We start from the raw sequence: 16,616 nt of genomic DNA on the forward strand, positions 1-16,616 counted from the left end.
CAGCTTAAAATAAAATCCTCTTGGAAGCAGGATGAAAATGTACAAACTTTCAAAAAAAGAGTCTATTGAGTCTAATTTAAATGTACAAAGTAAGAAAATTAAGCTGCCTAGTTTAAACCTCAGTAAACAGCAAGATCTTTTCACAGCTTTAAAATTTAATGTCCAGAGAACCATGTTATCCATCGAGTCAGCAGCCGGCATAAAAAAAATGCTTGTTTGATGTGAACCTCACTGCAGGGTGATTAAAAAGGAAAGCACAGGTTACCGTGTCATGTCAGGTGGAACCAAGTTACGCGAAGTGAAACCTTCAAACGGACATACATGCACCTTTATATCTTCGAGATGTTTCGTGCATTATTTTATACGTGCGTCCCTCGAAAAAAATTTCCTGACATTCAGTCTGTTGTACTTCTGCTGGAATTAAAAATCAGTTCTGCAGCTTTGAATAAAGCTCAAACAACAGCACAGCCTTAAATGCAGCACCAGTCATCATTAAGCTCCTGCTGGATCTATAAAAAAAACAACTAAAGATGTTAAAGCTCTAAATGTAGAATCAAAATGATGGGAAAACTCAACATAAACAAATAGCAAACAAAATCACAGGTCAACCATCATAATGTCCAACATGAAAAGACAGGTAGACAATTGAACTATTAAGCGTTGGAATTGTTTTTTCCACATTTAAAAAAAGGTATGCAACTGGGACTTCTAGCCTGATGGCTGGAACTCACACAGAAACAAAACCACATCTTTGAATAAGCAGGTAGCACTTCAGAACTAGTGGACCGCGTTCAAATAAGTTTTAAGCCCCTTTGAAAATGCATCTCTTTAAATAATTTTGAAAGAAGTAATGCTTTAGGTGCATCAATACTGAAACTTAATCAGTTATTGGAGCAGTTACGACAAAGCACAACAGAAAAGGTTACCTTTTTCTTTCTTTTTTTTTTTTTTTTGCACAGTCTTGTTTGATTTTAAGTCGATAAGTGTGTTCTTTGTTTTCCACTCGATTTGTTTTGTTCTGCACAAACTTTCACAGAAAAGCTTCAGACTTTTGGCCTTCAAACTTCAAAATTCTATTTAAAAGTTTAAAAACAAAACTTCATATCTGAAGTGTTCAAACAGAGTTAAGTTTATTGGATGGGCTAAAGAAAACAGACATCAGTCACTGAAAATATCTGATGATGCCGACTGATACGACAGCAAAGTGAAATCTGTCAAACTCTTGTTTTCAGAAGAAAGTATTTAAAGAGATGGCTGTTATTTAAAAAGACTTTCAGGACTGTTTTAGTCATAAAAAATAAAAAAAAAATGCAGAGATTCTTAATTTCTCTTCATCTTTATGAAGTTCATGTTTTAATGACCTGAGGTCAAGGTTCTCTTCAGAAATGTGTTTGCATTTGAGGTATTTTAACAGTAGAGGTCTTGAAATTACATGAAAATAGAGTTACAACACTTTAAAATAGGTTCGAATAGATTCACGTCATCTCATTGTTTGGACAAAAAGATGCGATAACCGTCACCTGGAGACGAAGATCTGGTTCTTCTCTTCACTCCACAAAAGAAGAGCAGATTTTGGTTTGTAAGCAAAACCTACTGTGACACATGCTGCTGCCTCCCTTCTACCAACTCCACTACATCCAAAAGTAAACTACGTAAACTCCTCACCATCCTGACAGCCTGGTTCAGTGATTCCCAAACTGTGGTGCGTGTACCCCTGGTGTTACGCAAGAGACTTAAGCTGAAAGGCCCTCCCAAATAAATTGAACTTTAACTGGCCAAAGTCATTTCATTGATATTATAAACAACATATTATATTAAAATTAAGTAAAAACTAGTTGGTAATCCTATAAATATTTTAGAAATAAAATGTGCCTGTGTCTTCTCATCAGGTGCTTCGGTTTACCCCCACAGCCCGAATGGTATTTGCCCTCACGTAGCCACGTAAGGTGACGTTACATTACGTCCGACATAACGCTAATAATAGCTTGACACCGTTATATTTAGTACAAAGTCCAAACTAGGGAGAGAAAAGTGACAAAGTCAGAGCTGAGACATCAGACAAACCACCTTCAGAGGAGATGAAAAAGTTTCTTCAACTCTAAAAAAGGAGCTTTATGGTTTTGTTGGTATTTTGCCTCTTTAATTATATTTTATGAAAACAATTGTCGGTATTGGCAGTGAGATGTGACACTGGAGATTAGGCTTGGTTACGACTGACACACGGCCCACAGCCCAGTATCACGGCAAAGCATGAAATACAACCGCCCGTCCACTAGGGGGAAGCGTGTCCAAGCATCGTCGAAAATCCAGGCGTAATAAGAACACGTACGTAAACAGAGGCAGGTCGTCGACGGAGGTGATGAGACTTACAAAGATGAAGTCAGTGAAGTGAAGTACGCGGGATGTCCTGACGGTATAAGTCACAAACTTTTACTTGGGAGGGCGCGGTCTAAGTCTGAGAGGTGACATTTTTATGTGGGAGTTTTTTGTTCCAAACCCTTTTGTTTACCAGAAAGCACGTGAAACTGATACATCTGATACAAAGCCACGTCGATACGTTTCCCTCTAGTGGACGGGCGGGTGTATTACACGCTTTGCAGTGATACCGGGTCGTACGGTCTGATGAGTTTGGAAACTATCGGCCAAGTTGTTACCACTCCATACGTTGTCCCTGGGGTTGTTGTCCGTTTCATTTTTTTCGACCTTCGTCATAAACCTGCGGGTGGCAGTTGGGACGTAACATCCGATGCACTTCCGCGCAACGTGATTGGTTGATGTTTTTATTCACTGCGCCGAAGCTTAGAAAAATCCACTTCTTTCCAAAAACTAACAAACAAAAACCTTCGCACTTTGTTGCGTAGTATTCTCGTTCTTTGCAAAAGAGTACTCATCATCCCCCCCGGTGTGTAAAGACCTTAATGATAAAAAAAAATTTTAAAAACCCACTCGATAATTATGACTTTTAATTTAAACACATCTCTGGTTATGACTTTCTCTGTTTCAGACATCAATAGAGCCACATTCTTTCCTAAAAGGCATAAAACCAAAATTACATCAGAATCGAGTCAGAAATGAGGCCGAAGCTTCGGGCAAGGCTACGCTGCTAACAAGGCTGGTCAAGGTAATTTGCAGGATAACTCTGCCAGCTCCAATGGCATTTATTGGCTTTCATGTGAGGAATTTCTGGTGCCCACAGACATTAAAACCAATGGAGGACAAAGCTACTGGGGCTCGTCATTTCAGAGATCTATCTGACTGTTGCTTCTTTTTTTTCAAGTTTCATTTATTCACATTATGAGATCCTTGCGAGAATTGATACCCTTTATTTCTACGAGCAGAGCTGGGAGCAGTTCAAACCACAGGACTAGAAAAAAACTGTCAGAAATATATAGAGCCAAGTTCAAACCGTCCCCTCTGACCAATTTATTGTGTCAGACTCAGCTGCTTCAGGCTTTTCTGGAAATGTCATGAGCTCATGTAGTGTGATAAGCTTACCTCCATAATGAACTTTCAGTCACACTGTTGAGGTTGAAGTCAAATAGTTTGGTCAGCATCAGGATCACCTGCAAAACGAGACAAGTGTGACAATCAATACAGACTTATCAATTACAGTGTGAGGAGCAGTTTGATTTACAAGAAAGAAAAGAAGCAGCAGCGATCATTTGATTAAAAAAAAAAAAAAAAATCACCTGCGGATCCAGTTTGATAAAAGCATAATTTGGTCTTTGAAAACTTTTTTTTTTACACCCTTAGCATCCAAATTCAGGGAACTGCTTTTTATGTGTCTCTGCAAGAAGACTGAAATCGAGGTATTTCGAGGTCTATGTGGTCTCAAGCAACTGGGACAGTTTTATTCTGCTTCTGTTGGTCAATATGTGCAAAACTCGATGAAAATCAAACGGATTCACTACCAGTTATAACCGGTTTAAAACATCATTGTGGTCCATGTTTACTCATTTCATTCATTCCAAATTTGTTTCCGGTTAAGACTTAATCCACTCCGACCTTTTTTCCCCAATTAAATCAAATCCTTAAACAACTAGATCAAAGCTGTTTCAAAATCAAATCCCACCCGCAGATTCTTTATTATTCAGAAACAGTGCATCACTTCATGGAAGCCGAAGATACTCTACTTTCTTTTTCACGGTAACTTTAAAAACAATTGTCAAACGTGACAAATTTGATCTGCGTTTTGAAACGCATACTTTTTCTTTTCAGTATGTTCTGCCACTAACCTTACAAAGTATTTACATGCGGTATGCGTACAATCAAGACATAGTCCTTTGTAATAAAAATGCGCCTTGAACTTTTGACCTTCTCGGTCATGTCCATCAGGATCCAGAGGGCGACATTTAAAGTGAAAGGAAAATGGAGGTGATTTGAAATGGAAGTGCCACGCATAACGTTAAACTTATTTTTTAATGCCTCTTCTTCTTCCTCCTCCTCCTTTTTTTTTTTTAATTGCAACCGGGCGGAGCATTAGCGCCACCGACTCCCTCAGCGGCTCAGTCGACGTGGCGTATATTGCACTGCACAGAGGATTGTGGGTCAGAACAGCCAGATTATCATGCCGGCCGGCACACTGCAAAATACGACCGGATGTAGTAGGAAATCCTGATATTTTTTAGGAAACTGCAGGTCACATATTGTGTATTGGACCATATTAAATATTTTTCTAGCACACTAAACAGTCTGGTAGGATGGGTATTGGAGCGCACAGTTTATCTCGGTTCACAGAAGGACCCAAATACGCAACACGGAGTAGGTCGAAAAAGCAAAAGGCAATCTTTACTCACAAGTTTGCCGGTAAAGAGAGAAGAGTTCAGGCTCGGTCCAAAAACGAGGCAAGAAACTAACAAGATGGAGAAAACCGGAGGAACTACCAACGATCTGACCAGGACTAGGTGGTGACCAGGATGTGTACGCATACTGAGCCACCACCTGATTGGCTGAGTGGCTGGCGGGCGGGCCGATTGGGGACCCCTGGTGGGCGAAAGCTGTGACTGTTCTTCCTCCTCCACTCCCGCCGCAGTTGTTTAATGTGATCCCATCTAATTGTCTCAAACTCATTACCGGATTGATTCTAAACCCTCAACTGTAAATACCGCTCGTTCCGTTAACACCCCCGAAGGTGCGCGGGATGATGGGAAAAGTGGGTCAGCCAAAGACTTGGGGGAGAAAAACAGAAGGCAGAAACATCACATTTAGCTCGGAGCGTTAAAGAAGCAAAGCAGCGCGGAAACTCACAATCTATTTACTTTGTGGCTGGAGGTGTATTTGAAATGGATAAAAAAAAAAAAACTCCGAAGAAGCAGAAGAGGCAAGAAAATGTTCTCAGGGAACGCTGCAGTTTCACTTTAATATCCTCTTCTTTCTTTTTTTTTTTAACAGCTGCGTTGGGTCCTTACTTCGCCTGCGTATGAGTTATGTTTCATTTTGATAAACACTGTGTGGGAATCCCGAGGGGTATTTTGCGGTGACTTTAGCAGCTATCTGATGACCCCTACGCATTGCGGGGTAACCTACGGCGCGACGGTCAGACGATGCGATGCGGGCGAAGCTACCGACGACTGTTCACATAAATTACTGCCTGTGAAGCATCCTTATCTCCGACTTCGCCGCCGGCGAAACGGCTGCGTGTACGAGGCGGGCGATGTTTCCCAGTGCGAAAGAAAAAAAACACGACTACAACAAACAGAATCTGTAGGATTTATACTTGTTGCCTCCGAGTCCCGCCACGCTGCGCACGGCCAGCGTCCGGCCGTTTCCCCTTGGCCCGACCGCCTTCGGTACCCCGGCTGCCCGTTACCGGCGGCGGCAGCCACTGAATGACTCGCGTGACTTTGCGAAAACAGTTCCACCAGCGTGGGGTTTCCTGTGAGTACAAGCAGAACAGATGCACCTTGGGTAGCGGAATTAGATCGCGAGGTCGGGGCTCCTGTGATCAGCCTTATTAAGTATGCGCAAACATCTGCAGCTCCCCGCCCGAAACACAAAAGAAAAAAAAAAGGAAAAAAGCCCGGCGCACTCGGCCGACAGGCGTTTTTTTTGAGAGTCGAGGTTGTGTTTGTGGATTAAAAAAAAAAATTAAAAAAAAATACCTACAAGGACAACAACTGGTAAAAAAAATAAAATAAAGGCAGTGATTAAGAGCGGTTCAGGAAGTAGCCGGGTGTTTTCAGCGCCGGGGAAAAATAGCCCGGGGAATGAATAACCTTAAATGTCCGGACTAGACCTTTGCATGCTAATGAGTGGCCGAGTCCATTTAGCTGCCCAGCTGGAGGCTGAATTCACACCCGCACCACACAGCTTCTCTCTTTCTCTCAACCGCTCACTTTCTATCTTTTTTTTTTTTTTGGACTCCCTCCCTCTCCTTATTTCTTTTCTCCCGTCACATCCAAACACCATTTTCTCCTCGCGAGTCCACGTGTGTGTGGGTTTGTGAGAGCGGGGTGAAGGTGAGGCTAAAATGCTGCTGGTTTTTTGGTTTTTTTTTTTAACATCTCCGCTGTGTGTGTGTGTGTGTGTGTGTGTGTGTGTGTGCGTGCGTTCGTGTACGTGTCGGGCCGCGGGAGAAAAAGGTTGAGCTCTTTTACATCTCGGGGCGAGTCGTCCCTCGTGGCTTCGCGCGTCAAAAGCGCGAGAGGCGGCCGCTCCGGACTCTCCGGATAGAGTCCTCTGAAAGGCCGAGGTGGACGCCCAGTGACTTGGCTCGATTAGTTGAAGGGCAGTGTGCGTACGGGCCCTTCTGTCTGCCACATATGGAGACTATGTGGGCAGTCGTCAGCGAGTGGCCCTGTCAGATGGGCTCCCACTGGAAACTGCATATGCTCCATCCCTGACCGTGCCAATTAGGCCTGTGGGCTTCTCCTACTGTAAATACTGCGATGAGGCGAGGCTTCCCGTCCGTGGGTGGGGGTGGGGGGGTGGGGGGGGGGGGAGCAGCGCGAACTGCCTCTGGACAGACACACACTCACTTCTGACAGCTTGGAGATGTGCAGAGGAGCGCGACGGCATCGGAAAGAGACGGAGCGTAGCTGGTGGTGCGCTTTTGAGCATCGAGACGCAGTGATTAGTAGAGTTGCTTTAAACCGCCGCTGCTACGAGCTCCACGCGGGGTTTAACGCGTGCGCGCGCGAGGCAGCTGCACTGACTTCAAGAGAGGACACACGTATGCGCTCCAAAACAATGACGAGAACGACATCCGCTGATGAAACGGTCGCCGCCACGGTGTCAGAAAAACGTCGAGCTCGGATCAGTGGCTTCAGGACGAGCAAGTCGTCCCCCCCCCCCCCCGCCCGCCGAAATCAACGTAACAAGACAAACAAACGGGAAGAGCGTTGTCGTCTCGGGTGGAAAGTTCGGTTAATGAAAAGCTGGAGCTGTTAACTTTCTCCAAATTTCATAAAACAACGCGGAAGCCGAGCCGGCGGTCACGGACACACGGGGCATCAACAGCGAACGGGACGCAAACAGGAATTCAAAATGAAATCTGTCGCTCAGCTCTCCGGGCTGTTTTAGCGTCTTTTAGCTCATCGTTTTGGTTTTCTATCTTGAATATGTTGGACTTGAATTCGTTGGCTAAAATTTGTTAAATTGTTTTTTTGCTCCCAGAATTTGCCAAAACAAATTATTCTTATAGTCCGTATACAAAATAAAGGACCAAGTCCAAAGGAAATAAAAGCACTTAAATCGTAAGTGTGTTGTTTTAAAATGTTTTCGCCACTTCTTATTATTTGATCAATTCTGTTTGTGCTTCAGAGCTTCCTGATTGGCTAATATATTTCTGTCCTGTAACGTTCGAGCCAAACGAGTTAATATAGTGCTGATTAAACCAGATCAGATCAATCTGGCCGGATGGGTCCATACTGGGCATTCTCCAAGGGCAGAGCTGAATATAACTTCCTGTTTAGCACCATGCTAACTTAAACGTCAACAACATAATTCAATCGTGGTACTCTTGTCGACTTTCCAAATGTTATCGCACCGATATCGAAAGAATTCTTAAAGTTAATCGAGTAATTTTGCAGCCGGTGGCGACGGCTTTTTTTTGTTGTTGACGGTTTCACAGCTGTAACCGCAGCTACAGATTAGGCCGCGGCGTTTTCTCGAAGTTTACCACAAAAGGGAATTACACCGTCAGTATCGAATTTGAATTTCAAGTTTTATTAATAATACTGACAGAAGTGCATGTCTACCTTTTTACGGCACGACGTGGCGTTAACGATGTTTGCAAAGGGTTAACGTACCGTCAATCCCGTTTGCATAGCTCAACAACAATTTGGAACAATCCAGTAACATCAGGAATATATTTGGTTCTTCGGCCTCGTTGTTTTTCCGTCTTCTCGTTCCGGACCTTCAAAATCTGATGAGTCCAAGGTTGAAAAGCTCTCTGGTCGCGATCACCCGAGGAGCTTCTCCAGTGGACGCGGCGGTGGAGGATAAGGAACAGAGTTCAAAGAAACAAAACTTGGGACTTCTCTCTGGAGGTTGTTTGAGAAGGATTCAGAACGCGTAATGAAAAAAAAAAGTGCAGCGATATTAGTCATGCGGAGGGAAGCCTCAGCTCGAGGTGAGGATCAGTAACTACTGTGTCTGTGCGAAGCTTTTGAGCGTTTAAAATATCTCCCCATTATTTCTTTTTAATCAAAAGTATGCCTTTGCTGCTAGCAAACACTGTTATCTCCTGTACTGTTTGGTAATTGTCCTTGGATGGAGGAGAGAAAATATCATCATGGATCAAAATTCTCAAACATGCATATACAAACAACAATTACCATTTCCTGGGGCACGAGGAGGCAGCATAAACAAACATGAAATGCAGAGTATAAGCGCACATTTCTGCCCCCCCTCCCTCCCCCCAACCCTCCCATCCCACCGCCCAAAAACAGGGAAATGTGCCGGGTTTTGCGTTCTGCGGGGCGTTATGAACTATTTGTTTTTTTCACATCTCATTTTCGTAATCACGTGAGACCAGATTTCTCCAGGGGACAGATTTTTTTTTGTTTTTTTTTTGCAATGTTTCATTAAAGCGGAGAAGACGGCTGCACATTCAGAAGAACAACAACAACAACAAAAAACACGAGTTTGTTGCCACACATCGCATGCATTTAATCATAAAACTCTTTTGCAGTTTCTTAATAATCTGCGAATGTATTCCGTAATGAATAAAAACTCGGAGGTGGGGGGAACAGAGCATCACACACACACCTAATGATGTAAACAAGTTCTACCTGGTTGTCATTTGGAGGTACCTCAAACTGTCAGGCTCTTGGGGGATCACTGAGCCAGCAACGCTCCTCTCTGTGGATTAGCCTGTCACATCTTCCTTTGCACCATTTGTGCCTATCGCTAATATAAAAATGAGACATGTCTGAGTCCTCCTACTACTTGTCACACATCTAAAAATAATGCGTCTTCATCGGGATCAAAACTGATCAAGGCCCGTCGAGGTTGGTCGGAGGTTATTTATGCAGCATGCTAATTTTCACCCATCGGAGCTGTTTATGAGCCAAATCATCTGATTTTCTGTGGCCTCAATTAGCCGCGTAATGATTTTTTTCTTTTTTTCTTTTTTTGCCTTTCATTCTTAGTCGGGATAACACAAAACATATCCCTTTTTCCTTTTTGGATTTCGTTGGAGCAGATTATTTTGGAGGCGCATGATGTTTGCAGAGATGCTCATTGAATACTGAGGAAGTCTGCAGCTTTCGTGAATCCCCGTGTCGCCTCTTTGATCCTCACAAACCTGTCACCTGGGTTTTGTTTTATGTTGGTTTTTTTTCCCCCTTTCGATGCTTGTGTCAGGATTCACTAAAGTACTTTCTGTGATTTGCAGCCCCCTTTTTGCCGCTCCTAATTAGCTGTTAACCCACTTTGCAACTTGTAGATTTTTACTTCCAACAGGAGCGCCGGATGGATTCTGTGTATGAAAATTACTGCAATTAAGAAACCGATCTTTCAAGTGGGGAGCTGCTAATGCATGTCAAGACATGAAAGGCTTAAGGAAAAGCATTAATGGGATACTTACTGGTAATGTGCATTAAAAGTATGCTGCGAAGTGATTGTACTTAATGATTTTTTTTTTTCTAATGTGACGCGACACGATAGAGCTACAAGCTCTACGATTAATTTTAACTCCAAAGAGCTCTGTTGCCTTTTGTAATAAATTATGTACACGAGGAAAACTGTTGGGTAAACATATGGCTGGAGATGCATGCATATGTTCATGCAGAACTCCATTTGAAATGTGTCTGTTTTTATTATGCAAAGCCTTAATCCGTCCTGAGCTTTCCACATACGGACTATCTACTCAGGATACGTGCAACGGATTTTCACCTCCACCTATATGTATATACTTCGCATTTACATGTTGCTGTTGATGAGAAAACTGCAGCTTTTCTATTCAGTGACTCTGCTGATGATCGTCCTGCCTGCTGGACTGGACATTTTAATAGCACTTTAGAGTGAAAATGCAAAAAGAGGCCGTACTCCGTTTGAAGTCATAAATTGTGATTAAATTCAATGTTTATTTGTAAGGCAATATGGACATTGTCCTTTTATTTGAGGACTTATGAAAGCAGACCGTAGACTGTATATAAAAATGGAGGTAGCTTCGGGTTTTAAAAATTAAGGCCAATGCAGAAGTGCACTAAAGTGCAATACCACGGAGGTCCACTAGGGGCTGGCTCCATAGACTGCCATTCAACTCAATACATTTTTTTCCACAAGTTACTATAGGGTTGTTAGCTGAAGTCCTTTTTTCTTAATTTTCTGGCGTTCTGTCTGAAAATAATCCGGTCATGAATATTTGAGCGTGAGTCTGTTTGATTGACATGCAGAGGTTGCGGTCAGTCTCTCGCTCCTCCCTCAGCTCGCCTAAATATGGTCGCTTCTGGCTCCAAAAAAAAAATCAAGATGGTGACGACCAAAACGCCAGTTTGGAGGCTTCAACAGGTGGGTTACTACTTTACTTACTACTTTACTTACTACTTTAAGCTGACAAAAGAACCAGGCCGGACAACAGTGATGTACAAACAGCTGATCATAAAGCTCATAAACAGAAATAAACCACAGTGTGGTTTAACTTCTACCGGGAGTCCGGACAGTCGGTCCAGTGGTACCGGTGCGGTGTGGGCAGCTTCAAACTAACCTGGCCTTGTCCTGGATGAACTGAAGTCTGTTAAGGTCCCTTGTATTTGCAGCAGACCATATAACTGAACAGCACTCCAAAGGAGATAATACTAATTAATTTTAAAAAAAGAAGAAAAAAAAGTCCACTTTCTGGCTATGGTTACACCTTTACCCATTTTCTTAATAATATTGTCAATATGCTGACTGAGACCATGACAGATAGGTTCGGTGTAATTCCCAGTAATGATCTGATTAGCTTGTTCTAGTTTTCAGCCCCTGCTTACAGAGATTACAGCAATTTGCTGTTTCTACTCTCCTCTCACACACTCAGTCTTCACGTCTATGCTCTCTTGTATACAGTAGCCTTCACACAGTATAATGTAATAATATAACAGCTGAGACTGCTGGTTCCAGCACATCCCTCAATACCCTGAGGCCCGTTTTGGGGGATTTTTCCCTCCTCGGACCACCGTGACATCACCTGTTGGTTTGTGAACTGCTGTGAAGAAGCAGCATTTTGGCCGTCACCATCTTGTTTGTTTTTTTGGCGCCATATTTGGACGAGTTAGGGAGGAGCAAGCGGTGGATACGAGTCGATCTCCGAGGACCCTACGCCCCGCCCACCGATAGCAGAAACCTGACTGCACCCCAGACATGTCCATCAAATCAGACACGCTCTTTATCGCTCTTTGGGGCCTAATATCGAATCATTGATGGGAATATTTTCAGAACCAGAACACTGATCAGAAGGAGTGAATTCAACTAATGACACCATGATGACTTGTAGAAAAACATTTATTGACTTTGTATTTAATGAGAGAACTTGACGCTTTTTGAATGGGACTCGATCGGAGGTTGTTTTTTTTTTGTTTGTTTTTTTTTTAGCCAGCCCCTAGTGGCCCTCAGTGGTACTGCACTTTAAGGCACTTCTGCATTTGCTTCACTTTTCAGACCCGTTAGCTATGTTCATTTTAGACTTCTACGCTTTTTGAATGGAGGTCTATTGGAGCCAGAGTTTTAATTTTTTTTCTGTGAACATTCTCATCTCATCTATTTTTATACGAACTCATCTGAAAGTGAAAACATGAATACGAGAACTGAAACGTGAGTGACGACATTGTGTGCATTAAGAATGTCATACAGCCTCTCAGGTGTGAACGTGTCTGAATATTCGCTCAAGACAAGCTCTTAAAAAAAAAAAAAAAAAAAACTTTCCTGGCATTAACGAAGTGATGTGCCTGAAAACAATCTATATTTAGACAATAAATCACTGTTTAGCACTTTGTCATAAGGGGGCGATAACACCTGACACAATTATTGAAACGAAACAAATGGACACGCATCCGGCTGATAACAGACGGAGCATCGCTCCCGGCGCATAATGTGCTGCCTGCTCTGAATGTAAAGAGAAGCAACAACATTATTTATCTTTAAAACTGGCTTATACACCTGCTGGTGAGCAAAACATCATCTTCCTCTTCTGATCACTTGAACAAATAAACATTAATTCTACTCATGAATAAAACATTTTGATGTTTTTCACATGCGGTGATAAATATGAAGCAGGGACTGTCAACTTCCAGACGTCACCCGTTGGTTTGTGAACAGCCGTTATGAGGACTGGAGTTCGGATTTTGGCCGGAGCCATCTTTGCTAGTTCGGAGCTGTTTGGAGCAGGAAGTGACCATATTTGGACGAGCCGGGGGAGGAGCGAGCGGTGGATCTGACCCGATCTGATTGGATAATACGGCCCGCTCACCGGTAACCGTAACCTGACTGCACCACAGGCCTGTTTATAAAACAGACACGCCCCCAAAAACACAACTTTTTGAGGCTTATTTTCTAATTAATGCTTGATTATTTTCAGATGAACCTCCAGAAAACTAATAAGAAGGAGCGGCTTGAGCTAACAACACCGAGATAACTCGTGGAGAAATTGTATTGTCTTCGAATTTTATGAGACAAGTTGAATGGGAGTCTATGGAGTCGGAGGCTTTTTGGAGCCGACCTCTAGCGGCACTCGGTGGTATTGCAGTTTAAGGCACTTCTGCATCGACCTGCGTCCAGCTACGTCCACTTTTATATACAGTCAACGCCCAAAGTGGTAGAATCAGGAGTTTTAATGCTGTGAACTGAGAGGACATGCTGCAGCTGAAACTGGGGGAAATAAGTTCAAAAAATCTGGATGATCTCTGTCGTGTCATCATTTCAGCTCACTCCGAAATCATTCACAGATGGACTGTGATAGATGAAACCAGAGGACGCTGATGTGGATGAATTTTTCACTACTTGGGATAATTGTTTAACACTCCTACTAAAGGAATTTTCAATAACATCATCCCCGGCCGAGACGCTGAGGTAACAGAAGAAGAAGAAAAAGAAGAAAAAAAGAACTTGTCAACTTTGTCAAAGAGAATTAAGGCTCACGGATTGTTCTTAGGTTCATCCAGTTTGGATGCTTCAGGGCTGGGTAGCTGTTGCCCAGGGCGATGCCAGATTAAAAGAAGTCCCCTCAGGACCTGCCTGCAGAGAAAAGTGATGGTGGTAACTAACAAGCTCTTATGTTTCCTCCCGTCTCTCCCTTTGTTCACATTGTTCTGAATTAAAGATTCCCTATTCTCATCGTTTGCATTTGATTGAAGATGATTAGATAACGCTGTGACGGGAGAAAAACTTCAGAGTGGCTCACCTTACCTCCGCTATACAGCTTAATCAACACAGACAACAACGCGCAACCGACAGTGACCCTCTTTTGTTGTTTGACTTCTTCTCCCGTCATCTGAGATCTGCGTAAACTGCTCTTTCAAACGCCCGCCGTCGTACGTTTTAACTTCATCCGTGTTCAGAGAGAACGACAAGTGTTTTAAAGTGAAGATTAAAAACACGAGATGACGATGAGACGAAAAGACGACGAGGCGTCTGTCTCGGGGAGGACAGTCTGCCGCGCGTGGATGGAAACGGTAATCCCGCCGGTCGCGACCTTGTCTCAGCGGCACGGTAATGAGATGATCAAGCGTGATCCCTCGGCAGCCTCGGGAGGCTGCCTCCCCTCCCTCCCCCCCCCTCCCTCCCGCATGTACGCTGACAGTCGTATCGCTGCCCACGCAATTAGAAGGAGGATCGAAGCAGCGAGCAGCGAGTACGAGATCCGCCGCTGCGGTGCGTAGAGCGAACATCAGGTGATCTGACGTGAAAGCTGCAGCTGCTGCTCCTAAGAAAACCCGCCGTTTAATCAGGAAGGTCGAAACAACGCCGCTCAGACTCCACTCGGGGTTCGAGTTCCTGTTGGCATTCGCTCCATCTCCTCATGACGCCGGTCCCGACCAAGAATTCAACCCAGCCCACACAGGAAGTCATTCAAGGCCAGGCTGTCGAGCCAGCCGCGGCCTTGGCTGCGGCGTGCATGTAACAAGCCGAGGCAGAAGGCGCGCCGGCTCCCCTGCTACAGGAATAAATCCAAGGACAAACGAGCAAGTCTGGCAGCGCCCGAAAGCGAAAGGAAAAGCAGGCGGATCGGAGGAAGTGCTTGGTTTTCTTCTCGTTAAGTATCAGCTGCGGACGCTCGGCGGCTTCCAAAACCGCAGAATCCATTTGCAGGTGGTGCGGTCGGAGCGATTGATCTGAATAGGTGTCATTACCTGCAGGTTAATGGAGAGGACACGAGTAAACATGATCGATGGCCGTCTGCTGTGGCCCGTCAGCGCGGTGTAAATGACCGTCACTGTAAACCTCAGTTCGATACAGCTGATGGACTTCCTGCACTGCTTGGATTATAGCGGATGAAACGCAGCTCTTCTCCTCCCAGTGTGGGATTTGGAATGATAATTCCTCGAGATGATATTTACATTAAACTGTGCGTTTCACAACATTTCGTGACACTTTTTCAATTTGTGTTTAATTTGTGGTTTTTTTTCAATTTGCATTCTGTTGATGAGTGACGTTCTACGTTCGAATCTCAAAAGTTGTAATCACTCGCATTTAAAATGTGCCGCAAAGTCACCGCATGCACACGTCGTCGCGTGAAGGAGAAGACAGCTGACTGTCGGAGAGAAGACGGGACAATAAGATGTAACTATCACCCAAAAAAGACGCGATAAGGATGTGACGAAAGGTGTCGCTGATGTTACGCGACAGGGAAGTGATGAGTGACGGGACGAAGAAAAAGACGGTGGAGAGGTGAGGAAAAAATGGGACAAGGCACAACATCACGGATGTTACATGTCGAGCACGTGATGAGACACGTGGTGAAGACGTGATGAAAGAGGGACGAAGACGTGCCGGGGATGCGGCGATGTAATCCTGCTGTTGTTCTGGATCAGTCATCTAAAGCACGTTCCTGCAAATGTTTCACAATAAAAGCCTCGTCCAGAAACTACTGAAACACTAACGGGCTTTTAATTTGAAACAGACACAGGAAGTGCTGAGTGGTCTGAGTACCACCGGTCACAAAGAAAAAAAAAGAAGTGTTTTTTGATGTTGATCAAGAGACGTAACTTGTAATACTTCTTCCCGCCCCCCTCCTCCTCCCACCCCCCCGGCTCCGTGTACTTTCACGTCGTATCATACATGGCGGTCCAAAAAAACCCGGTGTTCAGGCACAAGTCAACAATAGTCTGGACACAAACAAAGGTAAATCCCTGTTGAAAAGTGTCTCAGAGGAAATGAAATACGTTGCGATGTGGGAGTGATTGATTGTTGACCTGCTTCTGCCAGACGCTTGATAGCTTTTAATGGTATTCCTAACACCATCCAATTACTTACCGTGGTGTCGTTGGAGCTCGCACAGACGGGCCGATGCCACCGGAAATTTCACAACTGGACCTTTTCCAAGTTAATGCATAAATTAATAAGTGGGGCTCGATGGCAGGGGAGGGCGGGGGGAGGAGGGGGGGCCGGTTGCGGAGGTGCAGCGGCGAGATGCAGCTCCGCCACGGAGAGCAATAAACTGCAGAGTTATTGGTAAAACCATAACTTTCCACTATGTTATCTGCAAGTGTATTTATTGCTTACTGTGGCCGCCTGCAGCCACAAAACAAAGGCTCAGCTCACCTCTGTTTACTGGAAGCATGATTCTCCGAGGTCAGCTAAAACCAGCAAGGCGGGGGGGTGGAGGGTGGGGGGGTGGGGAGGAGGGGTTGTCCTCGGGGACGACCGAGGGACGACTGAGGAGGGAGGAATTACCAGCTGACAAGTGTATAAGTAGCTTTAAGTTTTTATCAATAATGACTTATTGAGCAAGATCCATAATAAAACACGAGGAATTGACCTTGTAACACTCAATTCGGTTGGTAGTAATAAAGCTGAGGGACAAATAAACGTTTTTCCACAATAACCAAAACGGCTCGTCAGGAAAATGAACAGAAAGCTCCCGAAAGAGACAACAAACCTTTTTGTCTGACTGATCCATCGGATTTGTGGGAGTAGAGCTGTCAGTTTCAATTCAGACTCGATGAAACGAAGAACTTATCTCGACTTCAATCAAA

At 44.1% G+C, this 16,616-nt stretch overlaps 1 protein-coding gene across 5 annotated transcripts in view; it reads right to left on the reverse strand.

Annotated features, from left to right (window-relative positions):
* LOC138208243 (VPS10 domain-containing receptor SorCS1-like) overlaps positions 1 to 16,616 on the reverse strand; it is a 143,530-nt gene that overhangs the window by 76,440 nt on the left and 50,474 nt on the right. For all 5 annotated transcript variants that reach the window (XM_069165997.1, XM_069165996.1, XM_069165998.1 and 2 more), the window contains exon 2: positions 3,496 to 3,563. In XM_069165997.1, the coding sequence (XP_069022098.1) occupies positions 3,496 to 3,563 (68 nt within the window). The remainder of the gene's footprint in view (positions 1 to 3,495; positions 3,564 to 16,616) is intronic.

Source organism: Embiotoca jacksoni, unplaced genomic scaffold (genome assembly GCF_022577435.1).
Source record: "Embiotoca jacksoni isolate LCO1_2020_lvr unplaced genomic scaffold, fEmbJac1.0.p SCAF_36, whole genome shotgun sequence".
Classification (NCBI taxonomy): domain Eukaryota; kingdom Metazoa; phylum Chordata; class Actinopteri; family Embiotocidae; genus Embiotoca; species Embiotoca jacksoni.